We start from the raw sequence: 20,984 nt of genomic DNA on the forward strand, positions 1-20,984 counted from the left end.
TATGTACCCAGTGCAGTTATCGACAGAGTAGTTGTTTGCACCAGTAATTGTGTAGTTTTCGAAAGGACATCACATTAGTGAAGTGTCTTGTTTTTCTCCTAGAAGCCAATAAGGACAACCAAATGAGCCTATAACAGTCCATTTGGACAGTCTCAGAGTTTGTTCTAGGGTCCTTTGGTTCCATTTTGTACTAGGCTACACTCACCTGGACAGATCCTGTTGTTGTTTACACACACACACACACACACACACACACACACACACACACACACACACACATAAACAGACACAGATATATACATTTCAGATAATAGCACAATTCTGAAGATAATGCATCAGCTGGTAATTAATTGATTTGAATCAATTCTTGTTTTTCACTGACAGCCGATCCACAATCCCACTTGGTAACAACACCCAATTGCCAAACGGATAGTGAATGCTCCTATCCTTAATTGCAAGCGTATATCCCAAATGATTGCCCCAACTCTGCATAATGTAAGAGACAACCTGAAATACCTGAAAAAGACCACCGCACCTTGGTGGGAATCAAGCCAAGACTAGTAGGAAGGCCCTGGAGGAACTCAACCCAAGACGTCTAAACTGTAGTGTAGTCTGTATAGCAGCATACAAGTGTGACAAATCTCTCCCGACTCTGTAACAAGAACCAAGCGTTGAAAATGCAATTGCTTTACACCAGGTGTACAATACCAACTAATTTACCACATTATAGCTTCATAATCAAATGGTCAAGTAAAATCAGAATAGAAAACACTTGTTTATGGGTAGTTTATTTCTGTACACCTGCTCATGGGTCAACATACATATATTACATCTCTCTCACACACAGACATTCAAAATACTCTACAGGTTATATAAAAAGGACTGACTCATTCATTGGGCAGGGTCCAGTCATGGACTGAGATCTACTGTGGACAGTTGCATCCATGTCCACAGAACTGTACGTGCACGCTCCACACACAAACAACTCAGACACATGTCTGCATATGGCCTTAAGCCCGGTGTATACTTTGTCGTACGAGTCGTGTTTAGATAGGCTATTTTCAGCGTGACACATCGCACGACAAAGTATACGTCATTATTAGTGATCAGACCTCTAGAAACAGGGAAAAGGAGGCCACCCAGCGGAGATCAGGGCAATAGGCTTAATTTATATTTCATCACCCGATGAAAATAACATTTAAATTAGGCTTTACAGTTTGCCATGTAGACTAAAGTGAAGTCTGAGCTTCGTGATAAGAAATACATTTTCCAAGCTACAGAAGAAGACTGGAACCATTGTGTACTCTTAAAGACAACGATGCTTCTTTTTGTTGTTTTTGGACAATTTACCGGGGTACTTACATATGCCATAATTCAATAGATTCAGCCAATGCGACATCTTTATTCTGTTTAATCCCCTGAGTGTGACCAATAGAATCACCAGAGAGACCTGTCGTGAACCTAGTGGCTCATTGCTCAAATTCTTTCAACTAATGTGAATTTTCACCCTGGCCTGGACCATGACCAATCCATTTAAGAATCCCTACCAAAAGGGTGTCGACTTAAAAAACAAAAATCTACATGGCCATCTTTTCCTGTTCCCTTTCATGCTCATGAACTCTTAAGGCATGTACAAAGCAAAATCCAGACTGTTATTTTAACTCCTGAGTGTTTTTACACTCAAATTTAAATTAACACTGAAAGTGTCCCTTTCGGTGGTGCATTGTGCACTTTCACATGCTTTCACTCCTAAGGCATATCTGATATTAGCTGATGAAAACAAGGAGTGAACAGTGATCAAGTTAGTCACCACAAAGATATGAAGGTGAGTGTGTTTGGGCACATCTTAGTACTTTCTCACAACATTAGACATCCATGTTTAACCACTTATACCCCGCTTAGTTGACCGGATTCCCAAGGGCTTTATACTCTCCTACTTTACACTAAACATCTAAACAATAGCCAATCAACAAGTTTGTAGATCTGATATATTTGCCAAATGTTAACCCCAGACGAGAGCTGCTAGGGATAAAGTGGTTAAAACACACACACACACACACACACACACACACACACACACACACACACACACACACACACGGTCAGTAGACTAGAGGCCATGTGAAGATTGAAGTAAACAAAATTATCAAATGTTTGTGTGCTTTTGTGTTAACACAGAACCACAGTGCATCAGAGCCCATTTAGAACAGCCATAGCATACCATATTCAAAAATAATCTAGGCCTATCTCATAAATCCACATTATGACACGTGAGCGCGCATGTGCACACACACACACACACACACACACACACACACACACACACACACACACACACACACACACGATTAGAACAAAAGTATCAAGATCAGTTATGGCAAAGTAATGGTTTAAAGACAGAACCCTGCTTTATAGGGCTAATAATAGTTCTATATATTTGATTTGTCTATTTTTGCTATTCCTTTGTACTCTCTCTCACTCACACACACGCACACACCAAACAGGTAAACAAAACTAAAGATACAAAAAGTGAAGGAAACATTTTGCTCTGGATCACCAATGGGCTTGTCTCCCGCTTCAATGTTTCACTGCCACTTAGCAGCAATTGCTAAGCAGCAAGAGAGTTCCAGTCCATCAAATTGGACACGGATAACGCTGAAATGCCATTGTTCCAGGTACAGGTGTTATCAGAGGTCCGTACATCCTATGGAGAGCACAGTCTGCGTGAGTACAGTGTGATTGTCTCTGGGTTGTGAATGCACATTCAAAATCGTGCAGAATTATGGGAGGGGTGGTGGGGGATTGTTAACAATTGATGCCAACAAAAGCGACATTGGGTATTGTTGTGGTCGATCTCTACGCTGCTATAATAAGGCTAGTCAATTTGCTACAACGGTTGTTTTAGATGGAGGTTCCATACACGTTTCGGTTTGTTTTGAGTTCCACAGAATAACCCAGAAGACCAAACCGTTCCAATAGCACTGGGGTGTATTTTTTTGCAAGTGTAATTGTCTGCATGACGTATGTAGTTTATGAACATGTTCAAAGAGATGTATCATGTTCAGATTGTGCCTTTCACTTAGGTAAGGGAAGGTGGGGAGGCCAAAAGAATTCCAGTTGTAGCGAACAAAAACCAAGCGAGGAGTCCAAAAATCTCCAGTTCCCAGTTTCATCATGCTGCTCAAGGCTGGATCTCCTTTGACAACCCACGGGCTGGTGTCCATCAACATGGCTTGAGGGTGTCGGAGCATTTGAGCCCCTCCAAGACATCAAGGTTAGAAGATCAATGCACTCCATAAAAGTATATACTGACTTTGTAAACATGTATATAGAATGTGAGGGTAGGGGAGTGGGCCAGGAAAAATGTAGAAAGGGTGGTACCCTGTAAACATAAAATGGTGGTGTATTTCAAGGGTGGGTGGGCTGTTTCCGAGGACCGCAACAGTCGCAGCGTTTCTGTGACAGAACCGGGCAGCGTAGTCGAGCTGCAGTGCAACTAGTCTGGTCTGAAGATGGGGATCTTGGGTAGGAATTCTATTAGGATCACCTGTAGGTGAAAAGAGGTGGAGATTAATGTCACGCTGATCACTGACCAAAGAAGACAGTGAACATGCTGGCCTGCCAAGACACCTATCGTGATTTCAGATACTCACGTATTCCATCATGTTGTTAGTTTCACACTTCCGTTTGCTCAGTATCCAATGCAAACACAACTGAGAGAGAGAGAGAGAAAGTAGCAGCATTCAGAAAAACAGTTCCTCCTACAGGTTTCATATGCACATTATGTGTTTCGTACACAACATTCACCTTGTGGTAGAGTCTGCTGTTCTCCCACTCAAGAAGCTTCTCCATGGATCTCCGTGTCTATGTTTATCAAAGAGAGTAAGAAGGGCATGAGATGGCATTCCCTTTACAAAACACATAAACATCCGTTTTGTCACACCATCACTAAACTCGAGTACAATTTATCCAATGTAATATATTCCATAAAAAATATTTCTCGTCAAAATATATTGAAGTACAGCAATACATGGCAACTTGAGGTACTCTTCTTTAATATTATGGGTACAGGCTTTCGTTCCGACACTATTATTGGTCCGACAGTCATTAGACCGGGAACCTACCTTAAACCCTAACCTAACCATAACCGCAAGCACGGGAGCAGTGCCTGTTCGAGCGATAGTCAGACCGCTGTTCCCGCATGTCGGACTGATGCGCTGTCGGAATTACCATCGGATACCTTTAATATTTCCTCATGACTTTACCAAAAAAAAGAAAATAGATGTCATGGGGGGGCTATCATAGGGGGGCAAAATCTGTGAAAGACAGGTGGGTATTTTTTTTTTATTATTTCCCTAAAAAATAATAATGGAGCTGGCAACTTCTCCTTTGGTCCACCCATTCCTGTGAGGTCCAGTGAGAGAGAAAAATGTGGGTGTATGGGATTTTTCTATATCACTATCACTAAACATGGGTGAAATTCCCCCAAACACCTGCCTGTAGAAAAAAACAGGAATGTGGGCAGGGAAACAAACCTACCTTCTATGATGTCACCAAGCATCATGAAGGTACTGAAAGACCCACCCACCTCAGACATCAGCAACATTATGAAAATTACAAAAATATAATATTCTGGGTGAAAATCACCCAGGTTTAGTGTTCTAGGGTTAAAGGTACTGATACAGTGTGTGCGTTTGTGAGTTGTGAGTGTGTGCGTTTGTGTCTAACCCTCTTGCTGAGGCAGATGACAGGCCACAGGCTGAAGCCCAACGTGCAACAGCAGCAAAGGCAGCCACATAATAGCCAGCGCACATTCACTGGTAGTGTCTTCTTCAGGCAACCATTCACGCGGTTGATGCTGGCCTTAAACTCCTCTGGGGCCACCTGAGAAAAGACAGAAATGGTCCCACCGACTCAATTTATTTTCATACCACCTGATTGCCGTAGCTTCACGATATGATTTTACTTAAAGGACGACAAATTATATCATTGAATTATTATCACCGCGCACTAACAAGGCTTTAAAGGTGGCAACATGGCTATAGTAAGATACTGACCTTCCCTGTGAGTGCTGAAGGAAACTCAGATTCAAATTTGTTGCTGAGTCCAAACCTGTCAGTGTAAGGGTCAAAATGTTACAAATTAACTCTAAAATCTGAAAATCATGCAAGCCATTCTCTCGTTCTAATCTAAATGGTCTAAGAGCCACTTTGGGTGCTAACACACAAGAGATTTGTATAATGCTAGAGTGGATCATCAAGCTTACTTTCACACTGGGAGTCAATCTTAATTATGCATTAATAATTAAGTCTAGAACAAAAGTATTAAATCACAATATTTGTCTTTATTCACTTTTCTACCGCATTTCCATTTGGACTGTCATAAAATATCTCACTGCCCACTATTCAGTCCCAGTTTATTGGTGTAGAAATTAATGAGTTTCAGTTGGTGATAAAATAATCCAGTGGTTTTCAACCCTTTTCATATCAAGGGTCCATTATTTATTCTGCATTTATTTTGAGCCATGGGCCAGCATTTGATGAGATTTTGCCTCTCAGACCGAAGACTTATATGTGACTTCTTGTCATTTAGGTAATGCAGATGTTTAATAATAATTTAACCCTTGAGAGCGTAAGGGGTCTCAAGGGGTCATTTTACACTCTCAAGAGTTAAAGATCTATAAGGGTCCATTTGGTTACCAACTCTCCATTATTTAGCTGGGAACCACCTGGAACCTCCTCAAGGACCACTGGTTGAAAACAGAGATAATCAATGGCGTAGGTTAAATTCTTTGCTGTTTTGGGGAAAAGGCAGAACAGCAGCACCTAATAAAAGTTGGCTTGACGTTTAAGTATGCAAAACGTGGGTAACCTGCCATGACAAGAACTGAACGCAGATGATTTCACAAGCCAATCCCCCAACACACACACGCCAACCCAGCCCCATTATTAGCCAGATTATCTACTGTTCAGCGAAATGATGTTAACTCCAATGCAATGTGGCTGCTAGCCCGTCTCCGGACCCCCCGGGTTGAGCTCCTTTGGACCTACCACGTAGGGTCCGGTCTCACCGGCGTCAAGCGACATGGGATGCAATCTGACTTTCCCTGTTTTACATCTGTGCTGCGGTGTGGGTGTCACGCTGACATATTCAAAAAGAAGCATATGAACGCTATAGGATACAACGAACCCTCTCACCCCCCCCGCCAACGGCTCAGAAGCCGTTAAGTATTTTTAATGTTTGTACGACCGTTTTGGCAGCTCTGAAATTCTCTCTTGTTGACATCCCATTGTACCGCCTCTCGGCATCTCGGTTGGCTAGCAGCGCCTCCCTACGCGCCTCGTAGGCGCAGCTAGCCAACCGAGATGTCAACAAGGAGGGACCGAAGAGAGAATTTCAGAGCTGGCAAAACGGTCGTACAAACATTAAAAATACTTAACGGCTTCTGTGCCGTTCGGGGGGGGGGTGAGAGGGTTCGTTGTATCCTATAGCGTCCATATGCTTCGTTTGGAATATGTCAGCGTGACACCCACACCGCAGCACAGGGCTAAGTCAGGGGAAATCAGATTGCGTCCCATGTCGCTTGAATCCGGTGAGAAGGAACCCTACATAAAGTCATCAAAATGTCAGAAACTTTAACGTAGGGTTCCGAAAGGAGCTATGTGGCTGCTAGCTTCTCCATGGGGCTTCACGTTCAACTAGGTGGCTAGCCGAGTAGCCAGGAGCTAGAATATAAACTATACAACGAAGGAAGGATCCGTCGGTGAGGTCACACCAGAGAGAGCGTCAGACAGAATCGGGGTATGGGGGTTGGGGCCTTTGAAATGGAAATGCGTCGGAGCCGTTCTTCTCATCGTGTGATTATTATTAGAAACATTACTTTTTCCAGATGAAGATACGCATGTTTTGTCGAGTCCATCTATGAAGAATAAAGATGTATGTAAATGTTCAGTTTAGCACACACTTCCGCTTGTGTGCGGCGTCGTCAAAGACCCATCCTTGGTATGTTTATGGTTGCGGCCACATAGCCTGAAGCTAGGTCACCACCAGTGTGTGTGTGTTCCCCTAAAACGTTAAAACATCGATGTCAACTTAATCAAAACACGGCGGATGGATCGTCGTTTTCCCATACTACTCACACAGTGACGTGGCCCGAGCCCCGGACCACCACCGGGTCGGGAGCGTACTTGAGGAGCTGCTCCTCCGCGGCCCTGTCCTCGTCCTCCTCCTCCTCCTCCTCCTCCTCTTCGTAGATCTCGTCAAAGTCCTCCATCATCGCACGACTCGGCCTGGCGGTGCTGCTAGTCGCGCTGCCCGGAAGAAGACGAGGAGGCGCCGCCGGGAGAGACACGATGATGCCGACGGTAAAAAAAAGAAACAATAATATAACAATGATAATCGAACCTCTCGATGAGAACAGAAAACACAACACGGGGAGGGAAATAAAGACGCCGACCAACCAACCCCCGTTCACATCGTTGTGTTCAGAAGAGACCACAGTGACTGACTCCACAGCAAAACATCAACATCCGCCGCAGTTCCCACGCCACGCCGGAAGAGGGGGGGGGGGTCAAGGTGATGACGTCACGGACGTGCATAGTTGTGATTTTTGTGTGCGCTTTAATTTATATTTTAATTTCATAGAAGTTAGTATTGCTTTTAGTGCGAACTAAGTTAGTTGGCAAATCTCTAAAACCTTACTGAACTTCACCCACTTAAATTTGGAATTAGAACAGTCTCACATTTTTACCCCGGCCATTTACAAAAAAAAGTTAAAAAAAATGAATCTTGTTATGTATTGCTGTTGTTTTTTTTTAATACAAAAAGTTGCACAGCGTCGTGAGACGAGAGCTTGTAGATCGGCGCGGGACACCGTCGTACGAAGGAGCACAGACTACTAGGCAGCAGTGTTGCCATGTCCGCTTATTATAAGCGACGTTTTGGGCTTGTCTCCTAATGTTTTAAACCAGTGTTTAATAATGTCAAGGCAAGGCAAATGAATATATATTTTGCGGATCTGAAAACATTTTATGCCAGGGACCGGACCACCATACAAGACTAAAGTTTATAAAATATTCCACTTTCTTGTTTCTCTCGCAAAACCTGGCAACAACACTGCTAGGCAGACCAATCTTCCGGCTTAGTTCCTTAGTTCCGGCTAGAGTTCCGGCTTAGTTTCTTCCTGGTAGCGATACTTCCTGAAGAAACAGCACAGCGCAGTTTGAATTTTCATGAAACATGTTCTTGAAGAATCTGCTCAGAGACGCGACTCCTGAGTTCACCGTCGGGATTCTAACGGCAGTCTTCTTGTCGTGTACTTTGTCTGGTCTCAAGGCCACACTTCTAACCGACGCGGTCTTCAGCCTGGGTGCCGGTGCTTTTCGAGATGCTCAGGTGCACACCCTGTTCACTTACCCTTTCCACCACAGAACCACTGCCCAGCTGCTGCTGTGCGTCGCCGTTTTCGTGGTCCTCTGTGGCAGTTTCGAAAAGAGCGTCGGTACCGTCCGCTTTCTGTTCCTGTTCCTGCTGCTGTCAACGGCCACAGGCTCGTGCTACGCTTTGATGGATCTAATACAGTCTGAGGGCAGCGGCACAAACTGCGTCGAAGGGTTGGTCCCCATCACCCTGGCTCTCGTGGCTGTAACCACAATGCACACACGTATGGCTAAAAGTTTCCTCTGTGGAGTCAGTTTTCCCACCATTGCTCTCCCGTGGGTGTTCCTCATCTTGACAACCATCTTCATCCCACACGCCGTGCTCCCTTGCAACGTCGTTGCAATTGTGATCGGATGGATGTATGGCAAGGGATGGTTCAGCTTTGTGGACATGTCTGAGGCCAAGGCTTGTGCGCTGGAGAAGAAGCTACCTTTCAGGTTGCTGAGGAACATTAGTGGCTCTCTGTACATCCCTGCTTCCACAGAAGAGCGAAGGAAAACGAAGACCCTCCTTCCAGTCATCAATCCAACCCCTGGCTCTTACCCAGTCCAAGCCTATGCGCCAATGTCCAGCATCCAAGCTACTGAGACCACTTCCAAGACATATGAAGGATGGCCACAGTTGGCCAATGACATGTATAGTCCAGCTGCTTCTCCTCTCAGTCCTCATGAGCATGGCCATGGACACAGCTGCAGCCACGGTCATGGTCACACTCATAGCCAGATATAGATATGTCTGTTTTTGCTCAACAGCAGGGTGGCATGAGGTTACAGACAATTCAAAACAGACAATGTATGCAAGTCATTCTTTGCATTTGTTTCCTGCACAAACCTCTAGAGAGACAGAGGTGGACTATCTGTAACTTTGCTTACTCTGCTTTTGGCAAATAGGCTGGCTAGTAATCTTTGCTTACATCGATGTAAGAAGAAAGACATAAGGTTGGTGAGGGGTGCGTTAAGACGACCGGATTAAGGTTGGTGAGGGGTGCGTTAAAACGACCGGATTAAGGTTGGTGAGGGGTGCGTTAAGGGTTGGGAGAGGGTTAGGTTTAGGTGTGCTGCCCCGTGGGAGGTTAGGGTTTGAGATAGGTTGTAGGACTAATGACTGGTCTAAACTAAGTACTGCACTCAAGAAGAAATGCAAATATGACTGTCTTTAAAATGTCTCTCATATATATATATATCTTAAGGTATATTTTTATGTTTCTACAAAAATAAACAAGTTTTTATATAACTGGTTCTAACTGTTGTTGAAAATGACACCATTGCCAATAAGCTGTCCTACATCATCGAAATTCACATTGGCCATTCACGGTCTCTGTTCAGTGCAGTGAAAAATACAAGAGTAGTCCCCAAGCATTTCAGTTTATTTCACTCACACAAATATATTCATCCAGAACATTACACACACATTTGTCATATTATTTGTGACTAACTGGAGCCAAGTGGCTGAGTCATCAATGTAGTGCAGAATCAGATCATATTGTAATTACATTACATCTATTGCTCGAATGCACATTCATTCCTCCCAGGAGTCTCCATAGACGTTCTTCTTGCCTAGTGAGAAGGGGAGAGAAAAAGTCATGACAATCCTGACAATTAATTGAATGTCAGGTTCCATTCAATGAAACATTTGAGTGCTTTTTAACATGACTTCTGATAAGCCCCAAAGGCAGCCATATGGTGACAAGTTATTTTTGATGCGGCAGCTCACCGTCATTCTTAGGCAGAGACCTGTCGGGCTCCCTCTCGGGGGGACTTTTGAGCAGTGTCTCAGCCTTTTGGGTGAGTGTGACCTCATAGTTCTCTCTGTTCTTCGTCCTTAAATCCTCATAGAGTATCACCTTCTTCCTGGGCTCATCATCATCCTCCATGTATGACTGGACTGAAGGGGAAAGGGAGGTTACTCAGGTTAGTTTGGGTTGGTAAAAGAGCTTGGGTCCATAGAGATGGATGGAAGTCTAAACATTGGTATGCAGAGTAGAGGTACATTATTAATTTGGCAATACAATTTAGGAAAAAGGTTCTATATTCAATTAATCAATTTCCCCAACATTTACTTTTCAGTAGTATTCAGTTCAAATCAACGGATTAGTACTTCCATTTTATATCATATATGCCAAACCTCTCTCTCACACACACACACACACACACACACACACACACACACACACACACACACACACACACACACACACACACACACACACACACACACACACACACACACACACACACACACACACACACACACACACACACACACACACAGCCAGCCATAATGTAGGATCACAATAACAATGTTTTAATCATGTTCACGTGTGTGTGGATTGCCATGAAACTTGCCGAGTGTTGTAGAAATGCCCTTTCGACAGTTTCATATATAGGCCTATTTAGGATTTATAAATTCAAGAATTGTCATATTCATTATGCAGTTAATCAACAAATGTACATTTACTGGAATGGTTAAATAGTAGTAAGCCACTTTAGCCTGGCTCCAGCCCTGAATCGCTACCATTTAAAAAAAAATGTAAACAAAATGAAAATTCTGACTGAGTGTCAGGCTAAAGCCACTTAAAACTTTGTATGCATTTATATGAATACAGGTGCAGTTCATTATCACTTTACCTGGAGGGTTGATGTCATCTGCTCTCCCTGGTTGTAGAGGTGGCTCATCACTGTATTCGTAGTCTCTTCTTTGATGTGGGATCTGGCTTGAGGATTCTGCAGGAGGCTGGAACATGGCATCAAATGACGGTGCGTTTGGGTCACCGTCACCCATCTCTGACTGGACACCCTGGGGACTGAGAGAACAGCATAGCAACAAATAGTTTAATGGTTGATAGAATAGAAAGAATGTTTGTGTAAATTATGGGGAGAGCACATGATACATTTGTTTGATATTTAAAACATAATTTTCCCCTGATGAAAGCTTAACCGCCGAAATGTTGGATTCATTTGTCTTAACCTGCTGCATCCTATTGTGTAATGTTCAAGATTCCCTCTGATATTAAAACATGAACAATATTGATGTGAAGCTGGTTTTGGTGCTACTGACTGTTGTAGAGGTAGTGCTGATCTTTTTCTCATAGCTTCTCCCAGTGGTGAGTTCTCCAGCCTCTTGAACTTTTCCTGGCATACCTTCATGTAAGACATCTTCCCAACCATGTAGCCACATAATCCTGCAACTGCAAAGACAACCAGACACACAGGCTTTGTAAGAATATATACATAAAATAATAATTACAAACAATGCTTAATAAAATGGTACTATACAGAAACATCAAATGAGCTCACATGCAACTTTGGGTGAAGATCCAAACCTTGGAGATGCAGCCAGAGTTCCTATATATAGAATTAATGGAACATGTTATTGACAAAGTACATTTGCACATAATTTGTCCTCTGCAGGTGTGAGGGCATCATATTGGCATACATACACGGTACACAGTGGCAGTATGTTCTTTTTGCGATTTATAGTCTACATACTGTATGGTGTATATGGCAGCCTCCATAACTTAAATTATAAAGTCAAGAGGTATTTGCAAACATCAAATGAAGTTATAGGAGAAAGGGACTAGTTGGTATCTATGGTGTGGCGTTACCTCGAGCAATTAGGCCCCGAGTGATGGCCATGCTCACTACTGAGAACGGCAGCGCTGAAAAAGAGGGAACAGAAAATAATGGACGTCAATGACAGCATGCTTTGGGAACTAAATTTAGAAGTCTTATTTTAGCATGGATAATCATTTGTCAGAATGACACGTGTACTCTTTGTGCATGTAGATAAACTTACACCTGTACATAAAGCTTTCCTGATTGCATTCCTTGAAGACCCTTTTCTCGTCGTCAGTGGGAACATAATCCACACCCACACCCCATGGCCCCTTTGTAGAGACACACACACACACACACACACACACACACACACACACACACAGAGAGAGAGACGAAGAGAGTTGTAGTTTTATTTGTACTCAGGCAAAGTGAGATGAAAAGCAAAACCTCTCAAGCCCTACTAAAATAGCCTATCTACACAAGCTAGGTCATTATTGTTGAATGGTATGTCCAAAATAGGTAGGTTGAACATGGTTACATTACATACATCACTTGCAGGCTAGCTTAAAAAATAACAGGATTTGCACCAGAATGAATGTGTGAGCTGTTGTAGCTAACCTAGCATTAATATCTACTGCACCACAGCTACATTACATAGCTATAGTAGTAACGTTAGTACAGTTGTATAACCTGTGCTGCGCGCTGCCTCTCATCGGAATGACCGGTTGATGACATGTTGAAAACAATGTCGGTGTCAATTTTCACAGCATGTGAATAATCAAAGTGCACGCAGACAGTGGGTTTGACTCAGGTTTGACTTCATAGATGCAGGCACAATGTCACCACAGCATTACACCAGAAACTGACATGACCCGGAAGCTAAATGGTAAAACGAGAAGGTTTGCGGGATTATAAAAAAACAATAATACAAAGCTCGTGATTTTCTTTTTAACCTAATGAACATCATTGTTAGATTATATAATGATTTTTTTAATTAGAAATTGCATTAGTGAAAAATGCCCTTATCTGACAGTATATCGCACACAATCCATTGAAGTTAAACTTTTATTTTGGAATCGAACATTTGTCCCGGAAGTGACTGCACAAAAGTTGCGTTTGGGTTCTTTCAGGACAAGAATCTAACTTCGAGCACGGGGTTGTTGTATTCAGCAACCGATTAATGAATAGCCTACCAGAAGCAGATACAAAACCATGTGCATGTTATAAATAATTTTAAGTGTTAAAGCTGCAATCTGGAACCTTAATTTTTTTTTAAATCTTTTTGCCAAACGGTATGGTTGGTTGGGTAGCTAAATAAATCTGCAGTGGTTGAGGCAATGGTTATAACTAGAAATGTGCAATTCTGGTAAATTGCAAGTGTGGTTGCACTGACGTGAGTCGCAAGGAAAGAATCCACTCCATTTGTGCCAGCAAAGTGAACCTGCTTTTTGTTAACTTTTGCACAACAGTGTGTGACTCATGTGAAGCATGACCAAATTAAAGCTTCACTTTTCTGTTGTGCAAAAGTTAACAAAAAGCAGGTTCACTTTGCTGGCAAAAACGTCTCTGACCGAGAGTGTGTTGCGACCTTGAACCTTGGAGGGCAGTTGGTGGAGGTGCTCAAAAACTCAGAGACACAGCCGTCTCCATTGCTCCAATCATCACCCACATAATTAATCCATCAAACAGGGATAGGTCGCTGAAGATTTGCAAAAGTAAGCACTCTGCACAAGAAAGGCAGCAAATTATACCCCGGTAAACTCCCGCCCTATTTCTATTCTTAGCTCCATCTCGAAAGTGATGGAAAAAAATGTCAATGAACAGGTTGAGAAGTATCTTGCAGAAAAAAAAGGAATGTACAAATTAATCTGGCCCCAGGCCAGAACCAATTGGTTTTGATAGCACATCAGTGCGCTGCATGCAATCCTACCTGAAGGGGAGAGAACAGATGGTGGAGGTGAACGGAACACTGCCCCCCCCCCCCCCCCCCCCCCCCCCTCCTAGTGAGCTGCGGCGTTCCACAAGGAAGCATACTAGGGCCTTTTCCTGCGACAGCTTGTGACTGCAATTTGTTCCTGTTTGCGGATGACTCAGACCTGCTGGTCTCGGACAGGGACAAATGGAGGACCCTGAAGTAAACAAGTTATTTTTTTCTTTTGAACTTTGTTTTTATTTCAATTTTTTATCCACCAAATAATGAATGAACAGAAATCAGATCAAATATAAATAAATAAAAACAAAAAAACATAACAAAGACAACAAAAGAAACCCAAAGAAAAACAGAAAAACAGCTTGACATAAACTACAACAATGTTTCAAATTAAGTGCAAGGCAAGACAGGAAAGGGCAGGAGACATGACTCACAATATAATATACAGCAGATATGACATTAAAGCATTCTTACAGACAAAACAATCACTACAATTAGTGCTTTTTCTGGTTTTATCCTCGTAGCAGCTTTTGTATTGACCTGTACTTTCGTTGAACTGTACCCATTCTACAAACTGTTAATAACATTTTCAATCAATCAATGGAACTCTTACTCTACCCCCCCCCCCCTCCCCTTTTTTTCCTGTGACTGTAGAGTCCATTCTATGTCTGTAGATGTTGGACTCTGAAGCCTATCCTGCAGAAGTCCCTGTGTGCAGTTCTGAACATCAACCGGAAAGAGCATGTTACCAACAAGCATCTGTATTGGGGGGTTAACAACCAAGGGTGAGTGAGAATATAGGAATACCAAACAAGGCCACTTTACCAACTCGCCCCGGGCGTACAGCCGGCGGAACTGCCGGCCTGGTATTCCTAAGTAACCTAAGTAAATTATGCTTAAACCTAACCGTATTTCCTAACCTTAACCTCCGTAAAACTATGCCTAAACCTAACCCTATACCTAAACTTAACCCTTTTGATTGATTGATTGACAAATGTATTAACAGTTTGCAGAATTACAGTACATTTCAAGCACAAACTCAATACAAAGGCTGTTAACTGTGAGTGGACGACCCAATTAAGCATTACACTTGTTTCCAATAGGGTCCACAATGTTCAATTCATCAAAAAAAAACAGTAAAACTATGCCTAACCCTAAACTTATTTCTAACCTTATTCTCAGTAAAACAAAATAAAGAATACAAGAGCGGTCGGTGTGAGGTCGGCGGAAAAATGGTGGGGCGAGATGGTTTAGGGGCGACCGTACCTGATAAAGAATATAGATGTCAGGAGGAGAATGGGGCGCAGCTAGGGGCAGTTAGCTAGATGTATATGCCTGGAAATGCCCATGGCATGCTTGTCCAAAGATGACCTAGAAAAAGTTGAACCTTACCATTATGTATCTCATTATATTGAAGTTTTCACAACATTTCTTATGGTTTCATATATATTGACAATTCAACCCGATTATCACACAGACACAGAAATAAGTGATTACTAACAATTCCAAGGCACGTTCCAAACCAAAAAGCCTTTATTACAATTTACAATTTACAATTTAGGCATTTAGCAGACGCTCTTAATCCAGAGCGACTTACAATAGGCAAGAACAAAAAGCATGGGAATACATCACATATGTAAAAATGCATTTATCGCGAAACATGCGTAAGCTAAGACCGTGACTAGAACATATCTATATAATGACACTATACATATAAACTATAACTAGAACATATCTATATAATGACACTATACATATAAACTACACATATATGCTATACTATGCTGTACATATATACTATGAAGTGCTATGACTACATACAATGCACTTATTGTGCTGTCTACATGACATGCTATAAGTCTGTTTCAAATGCTATATAAGTCTAAGAAGTGCTGTCTAAGGGGGGTAGGGTAAGTGCTATGGGCCATGATGGAGTCTGAAAAGGTGGGTTTTCAGACTACGGCGGAAGATCGGGAGTGATGCTGCAGTTCTGATTGCAACGGGAAGTGCATTCCACAGTTTTGGGGCCAGAAGGGAGAAGAGTTAAATGAGTGTGTGTTGGCAGCCGGCTGCCGACAGATACTGTAGGTTTGCCATCATGATACAGCCAATACAAACCCAACGTCGCATTGAGCAGAATTAGCACCTCTCCACGTTAAAGTGTTTTAAAGCTAAGGCAGCATTCTTTTCTCTCTCTACAGTTTCTCCCTCATTACCTTTGAGATCCCCGCCCCGGTGGAGTAGGCCTACCAGTTGCATCTTAGACATGGTGACACCGGTCTTCCTCAACAACATCCACTTCCTCCTCCCTGCAGGCGTCCTAATTCTGATAGAACACTTCTACCCTGGCTGATAAGAGGTGGAGATAATTACTATGGTGACCAGGAGAGCTCATGACCCATAGTAGGCAGGTAGGCCAGTAAGAGAAGTGGACCGCTTTGTGGCCAAAGCAGGTCAATGTTTGTTGGGTGTTTGTTGACCTGCCCAACAATGTTTGTTGGGCAGGTCAATGTTTGTTGGGTGACTAAACTTACGACCAAAGGAAGGGTCTTCTAAAGTTTGAACTTGAACTCTGGAACGCCAAAAAGATTTTTTTTTCATGTTCATGGTTTTTAGAATGATGTACTGATACATGTACCAAAAATACTTGTGCTTTGTCAGCTTCAAAAGTGGTTTAGATATAATCTATTAATGTTAATGTATGTTTGTACGTGTGTCATATTATATGAATCATATAATATCGTCTCTGTCGGGTGGAAACCTAATTTTGTCCAAAACTGTTTCTTTTCAGGATTCAAATCCAAAAGCATCAAAGGTAGCAGATCTACAAGCTCTACAAGCTCGCTTTTAGCTTGTAGATCTGAACATGTTGATACTTTTGTGTGATGTAGTATGATCAAGTAGGTGTTAACTAAAAAGAAAGAAAAAATGCTAGAATATCGAGATAAGAGGTTTCTGCCCAACAACATGCAGCAATATATAATATGTTGTACTATATTACCAGGTAACATATTGTCTATTAGTCATACAATAATCCTATAGCAGACAGTCAGAGGTTATTTTACCAGCCAACCTGATGGCCCTGGCTATCCAGAGGCTATCAGAGAGGTATCATCCACGGTCCACCTGATGGTTTCCTTTTACATAAAACGCCAAAACCCTTCACTGTAAAATCCCCAGTGTTAATTTAACTCAGAGACTGTGTACAAATGGAGCCAATTTGCAAATGGAGCCAATTGGAAGTGTCTATTTGGCTCCATTGTATGTACTCATTTGAATTTGAGCTTAAATTGTAATGTCGTCATAAGGAAGATAGGGGATGCTATTGCACTGGCACACTGTTGGACCATAACCATAGTTCATAGACTTTTAAGGGGAAAAAAAAGAAAGACAGTTTTGCAGTCTCACATACAGTTAGAACAATTACTATTGGAAACATCATGAAACTCCCAGAAAATAAATACCAGAAAAATACATGTTGAGGATTTAGAACAGAGAGAAACACACAGAGAGAGAGAGAGGGGGGAGAGAGAGATCAATATGCCAGCATGTATTGATGGTCCTAAAATAGTCATAATTAATGTATTGTTCTTTTTTTGCTCTATTTACTATCTATTCACTGTGTGTGTGTGTGTGTGTGTGTGTGTGTGTGTGTGTGTGTGTGTGTGTGTGTGTGTGTGTGTGTGTGTGTGTGTGTGTGTGTGTGTGTGTGCGCGTGCGCGCGCGTGTGAGAGCATGCGCGCGCGTGTGAGAGAGTGACACAGAGAGAGAGAGAGAGTTAGTTTGTGTAGGCCTATTTTAAAGAGTGGGGTGATGAGATTGCTGTGAGCAGGGGTTTTCAACTGGTGGTCTGTTGACCACAGGTGGTCCGTGTAGGTATTGCATTGTAGTCCCTGACCATGCATTTAGTAATGTAGGAAAGTGAAGATATTTTCTTTTATCGACCACTAATTGAGAAACAATGCACTAAAATTACCTGGTGACCTGCTGCTATGATGTCAATGTTGTCAGTTACTGGGAAGTCGGACGTCATGAACTTCCACAAAAAAGGGAGTTCGAATCTCAAGGGAAAGTGTACCGGATTGCCTGCTTGAGTCACCATTATTAGGATATGTGCCCATATAATCAATCGCATGTGTTCTTAGTCAGGGTGGTCCCAGCTGGACCCTAGTTCATAATCAGTTGAAAACCCCTGGTGTAGACTAGAGGACGTTGGAGTCTCCTTGGTATGCTCATCTTTCATTGTCAGTTCATTATAGCAGCATTATTATGAACTGAGGTGTCTTTGTTCTCTTAATTCTCTCTTTTTACCTTACATTGTTTGTAATTATAATTTAACTGCAGGGTTTGGGGTGAAGCCAGCGATATTTGCGAAATTGGCAACTGTATTTATAAATAAATTGATTTCTGCACAAGACCCACCCAGAGAAATAGGACACTTGTCACACTTCCATATGCACGTACACATAGGCTACCCCCCCCCCCCCCCCCCAACACACACACACACACACACAGACAATGACATTAGAACTCGATTGCCTTCTATCTGGTGATGTGTGGGTGAGACCTTAGCCAGAGGGGGAATTCTGTGCTGCTATAAATCACAGATATCCATCCACCATGAAGCTAGTGCGACCAGGGCTGCGAGGTGGACGGGTGTGTACAAGACTGAGGCATCACATTGAATGCGTGCGTTGTAGTTGACATAGAACTTTGCTGCAGGATCTTTGACCAGAGATGATGGAAGGGCCGACAAATTGTCTGATTTACAGATGTGTGAAGAAAAGGCTACCTATAGATGTAATAACCTAGGGGTCAACTCGCCGGCAGTCCTTGCTCACAACATGCTACAATGACCCGTTGTCACCCTTATCCGCGCTTATGGGCAGAATAAGAAAAAAAAACAGACCGACCGCAGACAAGTGAAAGTGTAGGCTGCTGTGAAACATTCGTCAGGTAGCACCAATCAAGTCTTGATTGCAACACACTTGGTGGAAAGATTGCTTCTGCAAGATAAGACGGGTGTCAGGTTTGAAGGTTTTGCTGCCCTCACCACCACGTGGCTACACGATGTACCAGGCGACTTGACGAATACACACCCTTGGACATCATTAAGCCCCTTGCCCCCTCCCGCGGGCCCCTCAGCCCTCCACACCCGGGGGTCGAAGGTGTGATTTCTAGACCTGAGACACAGGTGGGCTCCCTGGAGTTACCTGTGAACACAACTCAGACCACGGATACACTACACCTACCACAGGTAAGGACAGACCTGGCGTCATTTAACTTATTCAAGGACAAACCTGGCTTCATCTAACTTCATTAACATATCGGTGCTGTCAACTCAAAATGTCAGTTTTTCCTTTCCCTTCAAATTGAATACATTTATGGTCATTTTTATGGTCATTTTCAGTATGGTTGTGGCACTCAAAACCTATTGAAAATAGAAAAAATATATAAATAGAATTGTTGATGTTATGTTTCCATTACCCTGGAAAGCAGCGGTGGTCTTAAGACTTGTTATGTTCTTAGATAATATTGTTCAAGGTTCAACGTTATCTTTACAATCGACAATGGGCAATTTGTAGTGCAGACAGCAACCACATAACCAACAGACAGTTAAATAGACGAAAATAGAAGAAAATCACATTGAATTATTTAAGAAGTGAATGGCAGCAGAGACAAATTCGTTGTTCTGGCTGTTGCTCCTGCATCATCTTTAGACATGATGGGGTGGCTAAGGTCAACCAGAATTGATCGAGCCTTACTTCTTTAGTGTCCTGGCCATGTACATGTGAGAAAGGTCGCTAAAGGTTGTGCCTGCAATTCTGCTGTCCATTTTGACGATACCTTGCGGTTTGTTCCTATTTTTGAGGGCAAATGCCTGCTATCGGCTGACAAAGGAGTTGTCTGTCACTTAACATTTATGTTTGTTGAACCACTTTCAACCCGGTGTCCTGATTTTCAGCATGTCATTGTAAAAGAAAATCTTCAAATTATTATTTACGTCATGACGTGTCATGAACTTATGTAGATTGGCTATTTCGCAGTGCGACAGCATCCTAAAATGAAATAAATATATTAAATCAGGCTTAACTTACAATTCAAATCACTGCAAAAGAATGCACACTTGAAGGCATTAAAGGTTTAATATTGCAGTAGTGGCTTCTCGTCTCGGTTTCATATTTTTAAGGAACAGCAATGTCCGTCCTAATGTGAATATGAGTACCAGTAGGGGCAAAAGTGGCACTGTTGTGCCAGAAACACAGAGAGAAAGATAGTGTTGCACGGTTGCCTGCTAATTACAGAGAGAGAGAGAGAGAGAGGCAGGGGGAGAGGGGAGTTGCACCACTCAGTTCACATGGGTGTGTTTTTTATTTTTTATATACAGTATATTTGTGATTGATTCAGTATTATTATTTATCTTGAGTGTTTAAGTCGTTATGGTTGAAAGGCATTGCTTCTCAAGGGCCGGGGTAAACTTAAATAGATACATTATAAATGTATCAAGTAGATACATTTTGAAGGCATTTAGATTTTCTTCTTTTTTTTTGCAGATAAGATTTGTAGTGCAAAAAGTGAACTGATGGTGATCTTCAGCACTGAACACACTTGTGATGGTATTGAACAACACAAGAGTATGCTAGACAGAAGTTGTAATATAACATGGTAACTTTTTAGCTGCGAAAACAGTAATAATCAACACAATATTTTAGTGGTAAGTTTATATACAATATAGGAAGTACAGATTATACTCTGATTCCTACTGTAATACAACTGAACTGCAATCAATACAAATCATTAAGCTCTTTACCCCTTTTCATGAACTGCATTTATATTTAAAAATAAACATTAATTCATGAATACTTAATCAAATTACTGAGTTACAATAGCAATTATAGTATTGTAAAGTGAAACAAATTATCTGGTCCATTATTGAGATAAGGATGAGGTTTTCCCTAATAGTGTGGTATTGTGAGAATGGAAATTTACCACACAGAGCAGCCATGTGGTTGTAGAGCTAAGATCAATACCCTGGCATGTGAGTGAGAGCCAGTGTG

The 20,984-nt window shown here is 42.2% G+C and overlaps 3 protein-coding genes and 1 long non-coding RNA gene across 4 annotated transcripts; 2 read left to right on the plus strand and 2 right to left on the minus strand.

The window, feature by feature from the left end:
* Window positions 1–771: 771 nt before the first annotated feature.
* Window positions 772–7,557, minus strand: chic2 (cysteine-rich hydrophobic domain 2). Its single transcript, XM_079499661.1, has 6 exons — window positions 7,140–7,557; window positions 5,058–5,112; window positions 4,729–4,884; window positions 3,808–3,864; window positions 3,654–3,713; window positions 772–3,547 (listed from the first exon to the last, which is right to left on the minus strand). The coding sequence occupies exons 1-6, from the start codon at window positions 7,274–7,276 to the stop codon at window positions 3,497–3,499; spliced, it is 516 nt and encodes a 171-aa protein (XP_079355787.1). The 5' UTR covers window positions 7,277–7,557; the 3' UTR covers window positions 772–3,496.
* A 559-nt stretch (window positions 7,558–8,116) lies between these two features.
* Window positions 8,117–9,672, plus strand: rhbdd2 (rhomboid domain containing 2). Its single transcript, XM_079500237.1, has one exon. The coding sequence runs from the start codon at window positions 8,239–8,241 to the stop codon at window positions 9,166–9,168; it is 930 nt and encodes a 309-aa protein (XP_079356363.1). The 5' UTR covers window positions 8,117–8,238; the 3' UTR covers window positions 9,169–9,672.
* An 87-nt stretch (window positions 9,673–9,759) lies between these two features.
* Window positions 9,760–12,864, minus strand: LOC306922555 (OCIA domain-containing protein 1). The gene is made up of 8 exons (XM_079500238.1): window positions 12,687–12,864; window positions 12,235–12,325; window positions 12,044–12,097; window positions 11,736–11,783; window positions 11,497–11,626; window positions 11,067–11,242; window positions 10,153–10,323; window positions 9,760–9,995 (listed from the first exon to the last, which is right to left on the minus strand). Exons 1-8 carry the CDS (start codon window positions 12,729–12,731, stop codon window positions 9,958–9,960), a joined length of 753 nt encoding a protein of 250 aa, XP_079356364.1. The 5' UTR covers window positions 12,732–12,864; the 3' UTR covers window positions 9,760–9,957.
* A 736-nt stretch (window positions 12,865–13,600) lies between these two features.
* On the plus strand, window positions 13,601–16,393 carry LOC306921567. Its single transcript, XR_013789790.1, has 3 exons — window positions 13,601–13,711; window positions 14,581–14,711; window positions 16,128–16,393. It is a non-coding gene; the product is annotated as an uncharacterized lncRNA (long non-coding RNA).
* Window positions 16,394–20,984: the final 4,591 nt, after the last annotated feature.

Source organism: Electrona antarctica (genome assembly GCF_951216825.1).
Source record: "Electrona antarctica genome assembly, chromosome: 4".
NCBI lineage: Eukaryota > Metazoa > Chordata > Actinopteri > Myctophiformes > Myctophidae > Electrona > Electrona antarctica.